Genomic DNA, 18469 nt, shown 5'->3' with positions numbered 1-18469 from the left:
ACCCAGATGGAAATGTCTGGCAGGCAATGGAAACCAGTGAGGTCTGGGGAGAGTGTGGTGTCCAGGGGACAGAGGGGAATCGATCGCCGGCACAGAACGGACACCTGAGCCCACGAGCATGACAAGTTCCTTCAGAGCGTAAAGGGAGACAGGGAAAGGGCGCAAAGGCAGGACCAAGGAGGGCGCTTGGGAAAATTCTCTCCAGAAGGTGGAGGACCAGCAAATGAGAGGGGACAGTGTCAGAGTGGCAGGGGAGTGGAGGTAGAGCAGCGTCCAGGAGGTTCCCGAGAGCTTCACAAGCAGCTGCGGCTGCCCAGATATCAAAGGTGTCATTAGGAGGACATGGCAATGCCACAGATGGCTTGCCCTAATCCTGTCTCCACATTGCCTGCTTCCCTCCGTCCCCATTTTGTAGTTCTCTCTGGAATCTCCAGCTGTCATAGTAACTACCAGGGCCACACTGATTCATTCTTTATTGACTCAGGTGTGGCAATATTTATCCACCCTCAAACTCAGACAAATTCACTAAGTATCGTGAAGGCTTAAGGAGCCAATTTACCAAGAAACTCAAGTAAACAAAGGAAGGGAACACATCTGAATGGGTCTAAAGTAGATCAAAGCCACAGCGGCACCACGCGAGGCAACTCTGGATCACCGCCACCTCTAGGACGGACAGGATTCTCAGCACGCTTGCTAGTTTCCTCTGCAGGCTTGTCTCCTGTTCAACCACTTTGGTCCTAAACTAGCAAACAACGACTTTGTGCTAGTTGTGGCAAATGCAAGTGATTAGAATCCCATCCCCAAGCTCCAAGAGCTTCCTGGGATGGGAGAGAAGGAGTGAACGCTGTCACATGACCAGTGTGAACTTGACACTGTAGGAACTCAGAATTTAAGAACGAGTAGGGGTTCCCGCAAGGTGGCCAGGTGATGTGGAATTATGTGTTGAGTCCTGGGTCCTTCTGAACCCTCCTTTGAAGGCAAAGACATTTCCTAGAAACCTCCGCTGGGGTGGATGCCTCCTCCACCTCGCTGGAAGGTTCTGATGGCTCCTCCTTCCACAAGTCCTACCCTTGACGTCATGCTGTTTCTCTGTGCCACCTTCCCTGGGAAGTGTTACGGCTCCTTCCTCTGCTCCCCACGGTAATCTCCATATATTTTATCATCGCACATCACGTTTCTACAACAATACATTTCATGGTCTCTACTGCTAGAGAGTACTTTCTCCTTTCTGAGTGTCCCTAGCACAGGGCCAGCTACACAGTAAGCACTCAAGGGAACAGAACCTTCCCACTTCACTCACACCTACTGTGCGGTCTGTTGCACCTGTCCAGCCTGTGAGACTCATTTAGGTACCGATCATGAAAGCCAGTCCAAAACTCCGGTGAGTTTTCAGTCCACCCTTACATATGGGAAAAGATGCCCAACTTCATTCCAACTAAGACTGGCAAAAGCTAAAAAACTTGGGCAGTAAAGTCTGTTGGCAAGGCTTGGGGAAACACACAAAAGCGATGGAGGGAAATCTGGTAGATTAACTAATACAATGACACAGCATTTACCCTGTGCCCAGTGTAATCCCACCTCTAGGAATTTACCCCGAAGATTCACTTTCCACTGCAGTGTGAAACCAGCCATTGACAATAAGTAAACGAATAGGTAGGCATGGCCGCATTTGGCCCACAGTGGGCAAGACTTGGGCAGGCTGCAGTTTGCCAGCCTCTGCCCTAGGTCATGGCCTTTCTGGTCTCAGCCCGATACCCAGAGAATTAGCAATGTGTTTCTACTCTGGCTAGATTCGGTTCAGCAGCCCTCAACTCTGACCTCTGCCTTATCTGCTTGGCAGAACTGTTGGGCTCTACCTCTGTGCTGGGGTCGGCAGATTGTCCTCAGGCAAAGGTGCGGGGTGCACCGCAAGTGTGTTCCTGCTCTCAGTACTCACAGCTCACAGTCCTGCTTACTGTTCGAAGCCTAATAAGAGTTGCCCCATACACATTTCCCAGTTTTATAGTTATTTATAATAAGGTTCAGACGTAGTCAGAAGCAGAGTCCTAGAATTCAATGATTAAAAAAATGTTTTCATTCTCTGCCCATCAACAAGGCTGAGAAACAATAAGACTAGCGGTGACGAGCGTATCGAGAACCTAGGGCTCAGCTTCTGAATATCTCATCCCGCTTAAAGGAACTAAAGATCTTTGGACAAACGGCCGATTCCATGTTTAGGACAGGGAATGCTATATGCATCTGGAACATTGTACTGTGCTAGAAAGTAACGAAGTGCTCAGAGACTAACAGTGACGTGACACAAGGACTTGGGGCCAGCTTTACCGTGCTCCTGGGGCCAAATATAGAAACGTTTGAGTATCTAAAACAACAATGATGGTAATGGCTTAGAACGCACTCAATAGAAAAAGAATAATCTATAGAGATACTGAAAAATGGGACAAGAGAAAATCCTTTACTGAAGAATAATAGTTTATTAAATGCATACTAAATGTAGAAAGGATGATATAATTTTAAAAACATAATGAGGTAAATAATTTAGGCAAAGATCATTACTTGATGCTGAAACCAACAACTGACAGATTGTTGGAAACAAGATATCACACTGTCTCCATTTGCCACTCAATGGATCACTTATGACTACGAAGGGCAAAGGACTCCTTGACAGTGGGGAGATTTAGCAGATACCATCTTAACCAAGCACTCTAATTCAACATCAACGATAAAGCAATATTAAGTGACCGAAGTAATGCAAGAAAGAACATGTCGCTTGCAGAGTATTCTCACGAAAGGTTTAACCTAAATCTAATTGTGAAGAAACATTCAAACAAGTCCAAATTGAGAGGTCTTCTACACTACGACTGGCTTGGATTCTTCGGAAATGTCAATATTATGAAAAACAAAAGGGCAGGAGGACTATTCCACGTTAAGAAGAACTAAGAGACATGGCAACCAAATGTAGTCTGTGATCCCTGATTGGATGCTGAACCAAATTTTTTTAAGAAGCTGTAATGGAAAATGTAGGGGTATTTGGAGAAATGTAATTATGGTCTGTAGTCTAGATAACAATATTGCGTCGTTGTGAAATTTCTTGGTCGCTATGGAAAACAGTTTGGCGGTTCCTCAGAAAGTTAAACACAGACTTACCACATGATCCTGCAGCTCTACTTTTAGGTACAGATCCAAAAGGACTGAAAGCAGGGACTCAAACAGATGCTTCTACACCTATGCTCACAGCACCGTTTTTCACAAAAGCCAAAAGATGGAAACAACCCAAGTGGAAAGTGAGAGTTATCACCCTTAGGTTTACACCTGGGTGTAGAACACAGGATATGGGAAAGTCAGCAGGAGAGGCTGCTTTGCAGCTCAAGATTCAGAAAGATGAACTGTAAGGGAAAAGAATAGGTTTAGTTTTATCCCAGTCTTCCTGTCAGATGGATCCATCACAGGCCCTCAGGCTGTCACACAGGGGCCAATGAGATGCAGACTTCTCTTTCCAAGGCCCGGTTCCCATCGGACCAGCCTTGCCTGGCCTCACAACTCCTCCTGGCGACCAGAAGGCCTTTAGAGCTAGCGGTACCTCCGGTCCTTCTCTGGCAGTATCCCTTCAACCTGATTCCTTCCCATTTAGCTTGCTCATAGATCTGTCTTCCTGCCGTAACCTCCTCTCTCATCGGGGTCCTTTTCCCTTTGTAAGAAGAGAGGAATCAGAGGGACGTGCCCAGAAGCACAGGTCCTGTAGCGCGCAGGCCAAGACGGGCACTCCTGAGCTCAGCCAAGGTAGGCCAGGGGTGGAGGGAGAGAGGGGAGAGATGAAAGAGCAAGGCGGAGGGGCAGGGGGCGGCTGCATCGGGGTGCGGGGTGGGGCAGCGGGGGCTGCCTGCTGCAGACCTGGCTGCAGAGAGCATCTGGCCATGCTCTAGCCAGCCCCACCCGCCAGACGGGCTCTCCAGCAGCACTGCCCAATAGCTTGGCGTCCCTCTAACCCCGGCATAATTCCACCTGTTGCCCCGAAGCACTTACTCAATCCCCATGGCATTCTGCCTGTCTCTCCTAGGTTCCCATTTCTGTGTAGAAAATAAAAGCTTGAGGCTGGCAGGAGTGTGGTCATTCTGATGAGGCAGAGTCCAGCCTAGCACAGGAACATTTGAGACACTGAGATAATTGGTTGTGGACAGGCCTGGAGGAGGCATCTCGCTGAGCCAACAGTGAGGGTGGGAACTGTGGAGAAGGTCTCTTGAGGCCTTCATGAAATGAGACACAATCTGCCAGACCAAGAGAAGAGCTGCCCAGCAGTGTGTGTCACCTGGGGAGAGAGGTGGCTGCTGTCCTGGGCACACCTGCCTAGCTCCAAGCCTTCTCAGGCCACATGAAGATAAATTGCATATATAAATTATAATCAGCTCCGTCTCCTCACCCCAGCCTCCAGGGCACCCTCCTTCACCCAGCCTGTTGCCCACCCTCCAATTACATCTAGGTCAAGTCCGGCCAGCATGTGGGGGCCTTGCTTTAGTTCGAGCTTGTTCCATGAGCCCCTCCCTGTCACACCCGCCTCCTCACCTTTACCTCTGAGGCTCACTGAGCTTCTGCCAGGGGTGCCAGTGGGGTGCGGTGTGGCATTACTACACAAGCTAGGGAATCCCACTGGGAAAATTTTGCCAACTTGCCTCCCTACCCAGTGGGAAAATAGCTTTCATATTCTTGGTCTTCTAGCCTGGAGACAGAGTCCCCTAAAGTGTCCCAGCTACCCCGGGAGAGGGTGAAACTGACTGAGTGAAGAGAGGCACACCAGTCTGATGGGACCTGCCACCATGGGAACATGTCGGTGTCTAGCTAGTACTTGTGAGTGAGAGACCAGCCAAGCATGTCTGATGACAGAGGGAAGCTGAGCTGGGCTGGAGAACCGAGGTAATTCTGGCTGAAGAGGGAAGGAAGGAGAGTCTTGGTCTAACTCCAGAATAGCCTAGGACTGTGGCCTCATCAGTAGGCAGATGGCACACCTTCAGGGACAGCAAGGCAGTGAAAAGGTCACTGGTCTCAGTGCCAGCTACCATTTGGCCCTTTGACTCATAATGTAAGAACTCAGATCCCTCAGATGGAAAAGTGAAAGTTATAACACAAGACTTTCTAGCTGTTGTAATTGTAGAGGGTCATCAGGCTCCTTGACGTAGGCCTCCATGGCAGGTGCTGAGCAGCTGTAGCCTCTGCTCAAGCACCAGGTCTGGAGTTATTAAGGCTTCTCATGGCACTTAGCTGCACAGGAATCTTGACACACCTGGCAGGCACCTACCTGCAGCCAGTGGAGTGGGAGCAAACTGGAGAGGCAGGTCAGAGAGGAAGAGCAGAGATCCAGGCTGGTAGCAGAGACTGTCAAAAGGATGGTGAAACAGCTCCCCTTGGGTCACGTCACCGGGAAAGGGGGATTTGTGGCCCCCAGAAGTCCCGTACCATTCCACATCTGGGGACAAAATTGGCAGTCAGTTGTGCCCCATCCCATCTTCAGTCATGCCAGCTTTGCCTCTCCCCAGCTTCCTCATTCTGAGGATACTGCACCCTCTGTGAGCAACCGAGGATCCCAGCAGAAGTCTAAATAGGACTTAGGAGGGTTTTCCCTGCCTTCAAGCCATTCTCCCTTTCAATCTTCTCTGCGTTGCCCTCCTCAAGTGACATCTCCACCCCAGGTCCTAAGGTAGTTCTCCGCTCCCGGAATCATTGGACAGCTGCTCTGAGTGGTCTGTTTCCATGCTAGCTGCTGGCACAGGTTCAGCTGTAGGCAGCACTGGATTCTTCCAGGCCAGGCCCAGAAGTCACCCTGAAGATGGTGCTGCTGAAGCCAGCTTCATTCCTCCGCAGCAGCTGCAGGTCTTGGCGACCTGTTGGCATGGTGGACATAGTTTCCCAGTCCAGGTGGGTCACGGATGGGAGAAAAATGTCTCTGGGGAGGAGTGAGCCATAGGAAAAGAAGAGCCAGGAATACACGAGTGCCATAAGAGCCAAAGGAATGTCCATCGCTGGTCCTCAAGGCTGCTTCATGATCCCCTGCTGCAGCTTCCTCCCCTCGGGGTTGTGCAGCTCGTTTCCAGGGCAGGGGGTCCACAAGCCCTCCCACCCATTTGCAAGACCCTGTTCACTCTTCTCCCAGCTGGTTGGTACTGTCCTAAATATGCCAACGACAGGGCCCTTACCCCACAATCATCTGCATGGCCACATGCTTCCCCTAGAAGAGTGGCTGTAAGAGGATGTGTGAGCCTGAGGGTGATCTAGAGGCTGGATCTCGGCTCCTCTCGGCGGGAAACATGTAGGTCCTGTTCCTTCACTGACAGTTATTAACAATGTGCCAAGCTGGGAATAAAACACTGGCCAAAACCCAGCACCAGCCTCCTAGGAGCTCACCACGTAGTCAGGGCGACAGACATTTGTCCTCCAGGTCTCAGAGCTGTGGGGAGGGCCCCCGGACTATCTTTTCCCTACTTCTTGGCATGTCCACATTCCCCATGTCCGTCAAGGTCCAGCTCAAATGCTATCTCTTCCTTGAGGCTCTCATTATGTAACCACTGAGCCCTGGTCTCTGCTGCTTCTGAATGCATGTATCTCTCTCATGAGCTCATCACTTTCTGCTTGTATTAGATGTGTTTTATATGTATAGTTGTTCTCTATTAGACTCAAGAGTTCTCAAGGGCAAAGATTGTCTTATACAATTCTGTATCTCTCAGAGTACCCCACAAGTACCATATATATAAGAGGTGTTCAAAAAATACTCATATTTCCACATAAGGATGCTTGTTGGAAGAATGAAGGCTTATTTGTGGAGCTACTGGGAGTTCCCAGATTTAAAACAAACATTTTTATCACTAACTTAAAACTCCTATTAGGATTTTCCCAATTAACATGAAGCTTGAACTCAATGCAAGTAGCATAGAATTCCTAAGCATTTCATTTAACTGTGTGCAACCACTTATATTGCTATAATATTGTATAAAGATTATAATTCGGTATTCCGTGGTTTCTGTATCATAATAAATAAATGCTCACATCTGCTAGGAATGTTGAGGCAGGGAAAGCATCTCCTGCACTACTGGTGTTGGGTTTTGCACCCTCCCTAGATGCCGTGTGGTAAGTTAAAACACAGTCGACAGCTGAAGGGAGGAGATAAACCAGCCAGAAGCAGCCAGTCTTGGGTAAGAAGACCCAGGATTCTCCCATCAGAATCAGCCTACGAAATCACCCCACTTAGAAGAATGGAATTCTCGGGGTGGTTCCATAAAGCAGTGGTTAGCACATCTGCTTTACGTGCAGAATGTCCTGGGTTCACTCCCCAGTGGGGCCACGGTCCAAAGGCCGGGTGCTCCGCCCGGGTGTGTCTCAGGAGCGCGTAGCAGGAGACGCCCCGACATCAGAGACCCAGAAGGCGACATCTGTGTGGAAGGAGCGGGGGAGCGATTAAAAAAAGAATGGATTTGCCCAGCGATAAAAGAAATTACTTCAAAAATTAGGAAAAGGTCTCTCACAGTGGCTAAGGAACATTTTTTAAAGCATCGGAACTGATAGCTGGGACTTAGGATAGCGCTTACTAGGCGCAGGCTCCTGGCTAAACTTTCACATGAATTGTCTCATTTAATTTTCAAAACCCTGAGGTAGTACCTTTACGACCCCCAGTGTGTCAACGAGGAAACTGAGGTTCGACAGATGTAATAGCTTCGCCCAAAGTCACATCCCGAAGTTGCTCTAACTCTCGATTCCGAGCTGAATTTTTGCTCAAACCATCCCGTTCCCTTTCTTGCTTCTTGCACTCGGTGTGCAGTGAGGGGCAATGATCCCATATCCGCTAGAAGAGACCTTAGGGGATCGTCTGCGTCAACCTCCTTGCCCTAGAGAGGAGAGAGAAGGGGACTTGTCCCTTGGACCACACAGAGCCAGGGGATGCTCCGCAACGGAATCGCAGCGAGCACCAGAGCCCCAGCCCAAGCCCCGTTTCACAAGAAGCCCAGGAGGGCGAGGCCCCCGGCGCGCTCGTTGCGGGGCTCGCGGCCACCTGCACGTTCGCCTGCGGCGCCGACCGCCCCGCGGGCCGCCGCGCCCCGCCCCCGCCCGGGGAGTACCTGTCAGCGGCGCGCAGGCCCTCGGCCGGGGGCGACAAGGCGCAGACGCGGGGCAAGCGCGGCTGGCGCGCGCGGGCCAGAGACGGACCCTGCCTGGCGTCGCCGGGCGCCCTCGCCTCAGAACGCGGAGGCCCCAGCAGCGCGCGGACGCCGGGACGCCGAAGAGACGTGCGGAGCGCCGGTCCCGGGAGGCAGGGCCGCCTGGCCTCCTCCCCTGGAGCCCCCTACTTCGTCCCCTCAACCGGCGGCAGACCCCGCCCTAGCGCCAGGGAACCTGTAAAGGAGCCACAGCTTCTGCTCAACAGTTGACCCATGCGGACCCTGAGGGGCGAGGTTCCCATGGAAACAAGAGGAGGCTCTTTGCGCCTGCGCGGACGCGCTAGGCATTCTGGGAAATGTGGTTTCCGGGCTGTCTCCCGGCGGCCCGGCGAACAAACGCAAGATGGCGCGCGAGCGTCGCGGTCAGTTGAGCGTCGCTGGGTACCACGGCCCCACGGCGCCTTTCCGGGCGCCGCCGGCGCAGGAGAGGCCGCGGAGGCCGGAAAGGTAGTTTCTCTTGGCAGCCGCGGCTCTGAGGCGTCTGGGCTGCAGGGTGCAGCGGCGGGGGCGCGGTCTCTTCGGCACGTTCGGTTTTGTCTTTTGAAAACTTGCCCCGACTAGGGGCCGCCCTGGCTCCGGGCCTGTCCCAGGCAGAGCAGAGCCGGGCCAAGGGAGGAAGAACGTTCTGAAGGTGGGAGCTGGCCCGGGAGGGTCCTCCTGCGAGGAGGACGTGAGCGCCTTGTCGCACAAGTGTTCAGGTCGGGGCCGGGCGAGCGCTCTGGCTCCTGAGAGGTTCCTGTATCGGGTGGGAGTTAGATTGGGACTCCGTGAGCACGGGTCGTCCCGACCTTCCCTCCCTCTCGGGAGCTCCCAGCGCTTCCGGACCCCTGGCCCGCCTCCCTAGGGCAGAGCTGTGAGCTCTCCGCTGCCGAATTAGGTCTCTGGACTGAGATCTAGAAACCTAGGATCTGCTTCAGGCTCCAGCAGAGACTCAGTTACTTCTCTGGGGCTCCTTTCCTTATTTCTAAAACTGGTTATTATAGTGCCTGCACTTTCTCCCCTGGGAGTGTTGCAGGGTTCATATGAGATGTCGTTGATGTGTAGGCTGAACAGTCCTTTAAGGGCATAAACAGTCATTCCCATTTGCTGTATGTTGGTGCAACTTCCTGGAAGGAAATTAGGCAATGTCTTTTAAAATTAAAAAAGCACATAACTTTTGCCTCAGCAATTTTTAGAAATATGTCCTACAGATTTAGTGGCTACGTATGCACAGAAAGTGTATACAAGGGTACTTACTTGGAATGGAAAAAAAATACATTAATAACCCAAATGTTCATTGGTAGATGAACACTGAAGTAAACGGTAGATTCCAGAAAATAGATTGTGTGGTTATTTTAAAAATAAGGCGAAGCAGCCGCTCCTCTTGCTCAAATAAATGGTTTTTATTCTTAAAAAGAAAAATAAGGTAGAGCTTTTGGTAGTGATGTGCAACTTTGTGATATGAAACATTTTCAAAGTGCAGAATAGTATGTTAATGTTATAACTTAATATACATTTTTAAGAATACACAGGTATATTTGATGATATAAGCATGGTATGTCTTTGGAGGGACGCAAGAAGCTGCTGACAATGGCTGCCTGGGAAGGACTGGAGGACAGGATCCCGGGGAGACCGATTTCTCATATCTTTTTTTTTTCAAACTACTTTTTTGCCCCTTAAGCAATTTACATGAGCTTATATATACATATAGTTCTGAACCATTTGTCTGCCTTTTTATGGTTTCCCCTCCAGTTTTTGTTCCCACACGTGCTGAATTCTCACTTCTCAAGAGCCTTCCATAGATTCTGGTGGCCACTGCGGCTCCGAGGTTATGGCTGGGCCCGCCATTCTGGCTTCCCTCCTGACACCGTCACCCAACCTGCCCCAGCCCCAGCCCAGGCCTACTGAAAAGGGCGGTCTTGCAGGGGGGATTCATGGTCGGTTGCAGAACAGCAAACAGCCCCCAGTGTTTGTTCAGCAGGGTGGACCAGCCAAGTGGATCAAGAATCAGAGCTAGCTCTTCCGTATCCCGTCTTGTGACAGATACAAATAATGATTCTTCTGGAGAGCATGTCGAGGCTGAATTCTATCCATGTATAATGATGTGTATTGTTAAATATCAAAGTGGGAGGGGGCGTGCGCAGAGATTTCCTGGTCTAATCCCTTTGTTTGACACAAAGAAACAGAGACTCAAGGTGAAGTAACCTGTAAGTGAAGGCGGGGCTAGAACCCAAGTCTCTGGCCCCTCGAGGCTTTGGGGTTAGAACACCAGGGCGTGAATGAGAGATTCACTCTTGAAAGTGGGAGTGAGGTCTCAATCAATGAGAACCTTTGGTGCCAGCTTCTACGTCTGCGGCCTGCTTTAAGGGAGGGTGTTCCGTACCCACCCCCCAACCAAAGCAGTGTGTTATAGGGCCCAAAATGTCATCTTGGGAAGAGGGGCTAGAAATGACAAAGCTGGAGGCACTCACTCTTCTTAAACACTAAAACTGAGCAGACAGAACTCCGAGGCAGAAGGGGAGGACCATCGAGGGTTCTTCCAGGCAGTCATGGGCTGGCTTGGAAAATCAGGCTCTCACGCACTGTAGCAAGAGAAGGAGTCTTGGGACCCAAAGTGTGCTCACAAACTAGCGTCGAGTGTCCAAAAGGAGCCTCAGCTTCTAGAAAGGGCTTGGTCCTGTCCAGACAGGCGTTGGCAGCTTCCGTTTCCTCGCAGGTAACTCCCTCCAGCTCTCCCAGCACAGACAAGCACCTGCTGCCCAGTGTAGACTTGTTGCCCCGCCGACTTGCCTGGGGGCGGGGGCGTGGGCAGCTAACCTTCACCCAGGCCCTGCCCTGAGATGAAGGAGATAGCAGTGGCCTCTCCCCTTCCCCATTCTTCTTCCCACCCCACCCCACCCCACCCCAAACAGGCCCATCCTGAGACACTGGGAACTGCGAAGAGACTGTAAGGGGGTAAGGAGAGGCCAGACTCCTCAGAGAAGAGCTGGACTGACAGGTAGACAGCCTTATCGTAAACATGAAAATAATATGAAAAATTTTTATTTCTAAGTACAAAGCCAGATACTATAGATTATGAAAAACTGGCCAGAGGCCATGAAGGACACAAAAAAAATGACTCTCTTTGGCCTGGTGCCCTGTGGCCCACGGTAGTGCCATGGGGTGTGGGGGAGGGGCTGGGGGCAGCAGCAAGACTCTGGCAGGCTGTGAGGGGTGTGAGGGGGGCCAACCTGCCAGCCCCATCTGAGGGCCCAGCCCTCTGCTCCTCAGAGCCTTCCAGGACTGGGGACTGGGGGCTGAGGTTACCCTCGTCCTTTGGGGGCCACCAGTTCTCTGGCTTCGACGGCCTCAGGAAAGAAGGGGGGGCAGGCATGAGGCAGACAGCAGTGGGTGACGGAGGGAGCATGAGCCTTTCTGCATTGGGAAACTATGTTTTCTTCTGTGGCTGCGAGTGTTCCAGGCAGCAGCTGAGCATGAAGCTAGTGTACTGCCGCCTCCCAAAGCACCTGCAGTCTCTAGCACGTCCCCAGTTTCAGAGAAGGTCTTGAGCCCTTGGGCAGGTGGACGTGGGTCTGAGACTTAAGGCCGTAGGAGCTGAGGCTGTAGTGATGGGGGTCTGAGGCCTCCTGCAGGGGAGCTAAGAGGAGTGCAGACAGGCGGACAGGAGTGAGGGGTGCTGGCCCCAGGCACTGTGTTCAGGCGCCTCTGCTGTGTCTAGGGGTCACGGGCATCTGTGAGGGCTCAGGCCTCTCCCTCCCCGCCACTGCCATCCACGCTGGCCTGCCTCACCACCTTCCGGAACCTGGGTGTGGAGGAACGGCCAGCCTCCCTCTGCTCCTGCTCCTGGAAGGCCCGGGTCCGGCTGGCCACCAGGGCGGCGCTGTTGAGGGCAACCACAGACTGGCGCGAATTGAGCGCAGGCCAAGGCCCCTTGCGGCCCCGCCGGCCTCCCTTAGCCTTTGAGAGCTGAGAGAAGGACTGTGGAGAGTCTTCGTCCGAAGACTCATTTGAAGAGAAAACCTGGGAGGGTGGAAGCAGAGGGAAGAAGAGTCACAGAAGGTGCTTCCAGGGCAGGGGCAGAGTGCAGAGCCTGGGGAAGGGCAGGTGCGGAATGTTTGCCTAATGAACACAAAAACCTGGCCTACACACAGGGCTGACTCCCGAGGAGCCCCTCGATGGCCCCGGCCCCACGCCCGCTCTCAGCTCCCATGGAAGGCAGCGCTTATCTGCCCTCACTAGGTCTCCGCAGCTGCTCTGAAGGGACCGTAGGGAGCTGCCCAGAGTATGGCCCCCATACTCAGGTGCGCCCCCCAGGGTGGAAAGGCGACCACTCACTTGTCTGGTCTTTCTCCATCCTCCCGCCACCTGCTCCTTCCCCCTGCTCCCTCCCCCTTGAGGACCCCCACCCAGCCTCAGCCTCACCTCTGGCAGGTCACTGGCCCCTGAGGCGCTCTCCAGCTCCGAGGGGGGCTCCAGGAGGCTGATGGACCTCATGACCCCACGGAGGTTGATGCGGGGCCGTGGCCCAGGCTCTTCTTTTGGAGTTGCCTGGCTCTCCTCCAACCCCATAGCCATCACCTCCCCACTGCCCCCTGGTTCTGGCGGAAGAGGTGGGAATGGTGTAGAGACCTCGGGGGCCAGGGGCTCCTCTGGGGAGGCCCCACCCACTTTCTGCTCCCAGACATGGCTCTGCCGGCTGTGAGGAGGTGGCCCGGGGTCAGCTCTGAGTGACCCGGCAGCCACCCTCAGCACCCACCCCCACCACCCCTGTTCCCTTGCCCTGCACCATACCTGGCGGTCAGGATGCCCTGGTAGGTCTGCAGCTGGCGCAGGAAGCCGGGGTTGGGGCGGGCGATGGGCCGGAGCTCCTGCACGTGGCGCAGGGCCTGCTCCAGGCTCCAGCCGTACTGCTTCATGGCGTACGCCACCACTGTGGCCGCCGAGCGGCTGACTCCCATCTTGCAGTGGACTAGCACCCGGGTGCCCTGCGCTCTGGGGAGGCAGGACGGGTCAACCCGCTTCCCTGGCCCCTTGCTGCGGGCAGGGCAGGCGGCGGGCTCCCCATCCGGCAGAGGGACAGGAAGGAAGGACCCCGAGGGCCAAAGCTGCCAGGAGGAAGGCATGGGTGCACAGCGGGGGCGGGGACAGCCCCACCTGGCGGCCTCTATGAAGCGGTGTGTCTCCTTCCAGTGGGGCAGCAGCTGGGCCGACTCCTCGTCCCAGAGGCGCACGTTGTGGTATGTGAAGCGCTCGGGGTAGAAGTTGTCGATCTCTCGGGCCATGTTCAAGATGTGGCTGACCCTGCGGCAGGGATTGCAAGGCCGGGCTGACGTGGCCGAGGCCCCAGGCCCGTGGCCCGCTGGGTGTGCGTTTACCTCTCATTTCTGAGTCAGGTGGGGGCAGCGCAGTTATGCCGGGAAGCTGCGATGACTGTGACCCTGGGCCAGCCACCCCACCCCGCCCCCGCTGGGCTTGTTTCTCTCCAGTCTGGGTGGCTGCTGGTGTCACTGCGACGCTGACCCTCCTGTTACTGTCAGAAGGCAGCTCGACGCTGACCTCTAAGCTATACTCACGGGGCGGGCATGCAGCAGCTGGCTGACCCGCCATAGCAGGCTCCCCAGAGGCCCACGGTGGACAAGTGACAGGAACCTATGGGAGCAGGCAGCTGGGAGGGGGGCACTCCCGTCTCCCCTTCACGGCACGGGGAGGGAGAAGAGTGGCCCAGGGAGCCGCCAGCAAGCTGGCGGGGTGGCTGTTCTCCTGGCCTGGCCTCGGGGGCAGGGTTGGAAGCAGAACTAATGGCTGCCGAAGGAACTCTGGGGGTTTCTAGCTAGGTGGCCCCGTAAGGGGAGGCCAAGCAATGGGAAAAGGCGGGGTGCACAGTCGCGGCGGCTCGGAGCCCTGCCTGTTTCTCTGCAGCTCCTCCAGGTTCGCTGCGTTCCACTCCGAGCCCTGCGGACAGGAAGGGAAGCGTCATTCTCCCTCCGCACGCGGAGGCCGTCCTCCTCTCCCACCCCTCCGTGCAGCTCACCAGGTAGAGGTGCGGGAAGATGCGGGATGCCCGGTCTTGCTGGGCCATGAGCAGCAGCATCTGGTTATCGATGAAGTCACGGTACTGTTGGAGAGGGCGGCCCAGCCGCAGCTCCAGGGCCTGGCGGATCTGCAGGTGGGAAGGAGAGGAGAGGCTCAGGGCCTCTGAGGACAGTCCCCTGTCCCATCTAGACAGAGGGGCTGAGGCCAAGCATCTAGGATTGGCTCAGGACAGGAGGAAAGCCAGGTGGGATGGCTCCAAGGAGAGTAACACCCGGGGCCCCGGTGGAGGGTCCCCCCACCCCACCCGGGCCCAGCTCACTCTCTAGCCCCGGCACCCAGCCCACCTCCTTGGAAGTGATGGTCTCCAGGTCACTGGTGTCCAGCACCTTCCACAGCTCGGCCCGGATGGCCTGCTCCATCTGCTCCTGTTCCAGGGGCCTGGGAGCTGAGCCGGTCAGTTCGGGGTCCCCTTCTTTCCCACTCTGCCATAGCACCCCCGCCTCCCGCTTCCACCCCTCCCTGCACTGACCGGCCAGGCTCAGTGCTGGGAGGCCGCAGAGACTCCAGGTCGGCCATGGCCATCCACTCGTTGAGGCAGCTCTGGTCAGAGTTCAGTCTGTCCTCATAGTGGCTGGCCCAGGTGAGGGCACTGCCCCCTGGCACAAGACCACTTCCTAGAGCCACCTCACATGCCTGGTGCAACACCTGGAGCGTGGCCCTGAGGCAGAGGAGAGGCCAGGTCACACTGTCATCCCTGCTGCCCCTCCCCAGACCCTGCAGCCGTCTCCGAGGACAGGAGGCCCGTCCAGGGCTGGACCAGCCCCCTTACCACATGGTCTGGATGGAGATCGGCTTGAAGATCCGGCTCTGTCCACCAGACGTCACACTGAAGCCCCTGCCGGAGACCAGGTGTGGGTGGGACCCCACTCCTGGCTCTGGGACAGAGCCCCTGAGAGGCCCGCTCACTAACCACCTCCTGAGGCTGGTCCTCAATATGTACGCATCATCTGAACTTCAGAAGAAGCCCCTTTGCCAGATATGGGGCGGTGACTTGCCCAGGATCAAACAGAGCCAGGCCCAGGCCGCAGACACCCAGCCTGGAGCTCTGCAGCCGCTCCCCAGCGCCCCTGCCCCACCCCACACACCACACTTGGCCACTCCACCCTCCTGTCCCTCCTCTCTCCTTTCCCCTCCCTCCAGTTGCACCTGCTTACCCATCTCCGTCTAGGTACACCTGGGTGTCACTCCAGAGAGGCAAGACCAGGCCCAGGGTGCAGCTGGGGGAGCTGGCAGGACACAGAGGGAAAGCGATCGTCCCCCAGCGCTTCACCTCCTAGCCCCCCTCCCTTCCTCTCCCTGCTCCCACCTGCTATCAGGGAAGTCCACCCCCAGGAGGACTGTCTCATCCTGGCTCACATGATCTGTTGTGGAAACTACCAGCAAGTAGCGGAGCCGGGGGGACCGTGCTGCCTCCAGCTGGGCTGCCTGAAGGGATGGGGAGAGAGGAGCCCAGGGTCACAGTGGCCCAGAGGACCCTACTTCTCCGCCTGTGCACACACTGGGCCTAGGACAGACCCACCGCCACGGGCTCACTCCACATTTATCCCCTTGTTCCCAGATACCAGATCAGTGGTTACATTCCAGTGGGTTCCAAGTTCTGGATTTGACAGTCCAACAAAATGTTTAAAAAGGTTTTCCTTAACCAGGGTGCGTGTGGAAGAAGGGGAGAATGGGCCTGACATAGATTGCCCATTTTTATTTCTGCCTAGGAAGGTTAAAAAAACAACCTTTCACTTGTCATTGCCATCATTTCATTCAAGAAACATCTCTCAGCAAAGAAATATTAAGACCACAACCTCACAATAAAAAGAGCGCTTCAGTGGAATAAATACAGCTTTGCAAAAGACTGCACCTTCTTTTTCCCGTTTTGCTGCGGACAGTGAGGTGTCCCCAGAGGAGCTGGTCCTCCCACTGCCACCTGTGTCCCGTTGCCCCATGGGCCCCTCCAGCACACCCGCTCCCGGTGGGTGCGGGGCAGGCCCCCTGAGCACTGTTCCATCTACGGACAAGTCACAGGCAGGAAGGTCTTGCTGTGGCTGCACAGAAACAGGCCCCTGTGGAATCCCAGCTCTTGGGCCTCACTGGGCCCTGCGGGCTCACGCAGGACAAACCTCCCTGTCCTTCCCCAGCCCTCCAGAGACCTGAAGACGGGCCCTTGCCCTGTTAAAACAACTCCAGCTGAAATGGGCAGGGTTGCAGGGCTTTGGGTCACTGCTTCACGCCCTAGGGTGTGCCCTGCCCTCATGCTCTGCACTCTATCCTCTCTTGCTCCCACCCCAGGGCTGGCTTTCTCCCTGACGGCCACTCACCAGGCGGATGTCATCCTGCGGCCTCAGCAGCTCCACCATGAGGTGGAGGTGCTGCCTCTGCTCCTGCTTCTGGGGACTCTGCAGCCCACGCCTGTCATCCGTCTGGTCCCCGTGGAGCTGCTCTTCCCCTGGGGCTTCCTTCGCTGGCTCATGGCTGTGCTCAGCTGCATCTCCACCGTCCCCTCTGTCCTGCAGTCCCAGGACAGCCCCATGGAGCACTGCAAAGCTCTGTCTGTCAGGGCAGCGGGGAAACTGTTATGACTTGTCACATCCCTTAGGACAGGGGCTCGTCAGAATCACCTGTTGGGCCCCGTCCTAACAGTCAGTAGGTCTGGAGTGGCGGCCCAAGAATGAATTTCCAACCAGTTTCCGGGGGATGCGGCCACCACACTTTGAAAGCCACTGCCTCAGAGGCTCTCAAGCCCCCAGCCCATCTATTCTTATCTGAGGGGGCTGGGGGATTGCTCCGTTTCTCTTACCACCTGTCTAACTCAGGTCCCGTTGTCCCATCCTGTTCTTTGGCTTGTGACCACTGGCCTGAGCCAGGCTCTAATAGAGTGGGTGAAGGAGCCCCAGCTGACCAGGGGGAAGATGAAAGCAAAGGCAGCCAGGTGAGCACAGCAAGCCGGCCGGCCCGCCCGCCGTTCCCACTGGCGACACTGCCCCACATGTCCAGTAGTTGGCTTTGGCTGCGAGCCCTCCAGGACGGCAGTGGCCAGGCCCGGCGGCTGGATGACTGTCTGCGTTGAGGCGGAGCACTCACCTTCTTTGGAGCCGGCTTCTCCGCTTGGAGGCTTGGTCCTGCCGGGAAAGGGGCCCCCGGGGGCAGTGAGGATGGGGAAGGCCTCTGCTCTCCTCTCAGGTATGCCGGGGTGGGGGGATCGCCCCCCGAGAGTGGAACTAGAAAAGGTGTCAGATACCCTTCCCGCCCTGGTCTACCCCCTCCTCCACCGGAGGCACTGAGGGGTCCTGGGCCCTGGTCGAGCTAGGGAAGCAGGGGGTTAAAGGTGGGTGGGGTGCTAGCGTTTGGCACAGGTCTGGGCCAGGAAGGAGGTTAGGCCTCTGTAAGCAGGGCTGGCGCTCAGGGAGCTGGATCTTGCCTCAGTCCGAGTTCCTTGGCATCTAGGGACCCCCAGCCCCCTCTAGCCTGAGCCTTGGGGCCCCCCTCCACACACCCCCAGGCTTGCTGGGCAGCTGCCCCTGGGCAAGATGCACTTCCCCCAGGCCCAGCAGGCAGCCAACTGTGTGGGCAGGACCACAGCAAAGTGAGACTCACCGCGGGCTCCACCGGCGTGGAGTGGCCGCTGGCGGGGGGCGAGCGGCTCACTGTTACCAGGGCCATGGGGCCAGGCCGGAGGCACCTGGGCCGGCACTGGGCACAAAGCCCTCCCACAGCCACACGGACAGTCCCTGCCCAGCAGGACCAGGAAGGAGAGAGCGGAGCCACCAGGGCCTGGCACCTCCTCGGGGGCGGCCCTTAAAGGGCCAGACACCCCTCCAGCCCAGCCGATGGAGCCAACACCAAGTGGCCGCCGCCGCCCCTCCTTTCTCCTCTCCCCAGTTCTGCCCACCTCGCCCCCACGCCCCCCCAAGCACGTTGGGGGCGGAGCCGGGGCGGGGCCGCAAGTGCAAGCAAGGAGCCCAGCAGGGAAGGAGCCGTTGGTACGTTGGTACAGCAGCTTTCTGTCTGCGGCTGGCCGCTGGGGTTCCGTCCTCCCTCCCCAGAAGCACACCTGGCCCTGCCCTCCCTGCCCCGCCCAGTTAGGTCACCTGAGCTCTGCTTTGGGTCTCAACTGTTCAGTTACCCAGCAGAGACAGGCCCTAGGGAGACAGGTGTTGGAGGACACAGGTCTTGGATAGGATCAGACGCTGTGCGTCTTAAGTGGGGGGGGG

General features: G+C 56.0%; 1 protein-coding gene and 1 long non-coding RNA gene across 4 annotated transcripts; both read right to left on the bottom strand.

The window, feature by feature from the left end:
* Positions 1-2451: 2451 nt before the first annotated feature.
* Positions 2452-8542, bottom strand: LOC118602782. Of its 2 annotated transcripts, XR_004950762.1 has the most exons (3): positions 8097-8542; positions 7639-7865; positions 2452-5455 (listed from the first exon to the last, which is right to left on the bottom strand). It is a non-coding gene; the product is annotated as an uncharacterized LOC118602782 (long non-coding RNA). The 2 variants fall into 2 exon arrangements; XR_004950761.1 differs by having other exon boundaries at positions 2452-7865.
* Positions 8543-11182: 2640 nt separating this feature from the next.
* SSH3 (slingshot protein phosphatase 3) lies at positions 11183-18088 on the bottom strand. 2 transcript variants are annotated; one of them, XM_016132488.2, is made up of 14 exons: positions 17853-18088; positions 17340-17377; positions 16577-16808; positions 15574-15692; positions 15422-15493; positions 15037-15102; positions 14737-14925; positions 14552-14645; positions 14206-14334; positions 14080-14126; positions 13329-13475; positions 12966-13166; positions 12597-12870; positions 11183-12194 (listed from the first exon to the last, which is right to left on the bottom strand). In XM_016132488.2, exons 1-14 carry the CDS (start codon positions 17916-17918, stop codon positions 11916-11918), a joined length of 1953 nt encoding a protein of 650 aa, XP_015987974.1. In that variant the 5' UTR covers positions 17919-18088; the 3' UTR covers positions 11183-11915. The 2 variants fall into 2 exon arrangements, with proteins under 2 accessions (XP_015987974.1, XP_015987981.1); XM_016132495.2 differs by having other exon boundaries at positions 12066-12194; positions 12597-12772; positions 17853-18087.
* Between the last annotated feature and the right edge of the window lie 381 nt (positions 18089-18469).

The sequence above is a fragment of the Rousettus aegyptiacus genome, unplaced genomic scaffold (genome assembly GCF_014176215.1).
Source record: "Rousettus aegyptiacus isolate mRouAeg1 unplaced genomic scaffold, mRouAeg1.p scaffold_m13_p_5, whole genome shotgun sequence".
Classification (NCBI taxonomy): domain Eukaryota; kingdom Metazoa; phylum Chordata; class Mammalia; order Chiroptera; family Pteropodidae; genus Rousettus; species Rousettus aegyptiacus.
The sequence above is the reverse complement of the archived record's forward strand: the minus strand, read 5'-3'. Positions and strand labels throughout refer to the sequence as shown.

Excerpts from the sequence above, each read along its gene's own strand:
- SSH3 (XM_016132488.2), bottom strand. The coding sequence starts at position 17,918 with ATGGCCCTGGTAACAGTGAGCCGCTCGCCCCCCGCCAGCGGCCACTCC. Across the intron at positions 17,378-17,852 it reads CCACGCCGGTGGAGCCCGCG|GACCAAGCCTCCAAGCGGAG; the intron begins GTGAGTCTCACT and ends CTTTCCCGGCAG. Across the intron at positions 14,646-14,736 it reads CCCAGCACTGAGCCTGGCCG|GCCCCTGGAACAGGAGCAGA; the intron begins GTCAGTGCAGGG and ends CTCAGCTCCCAG.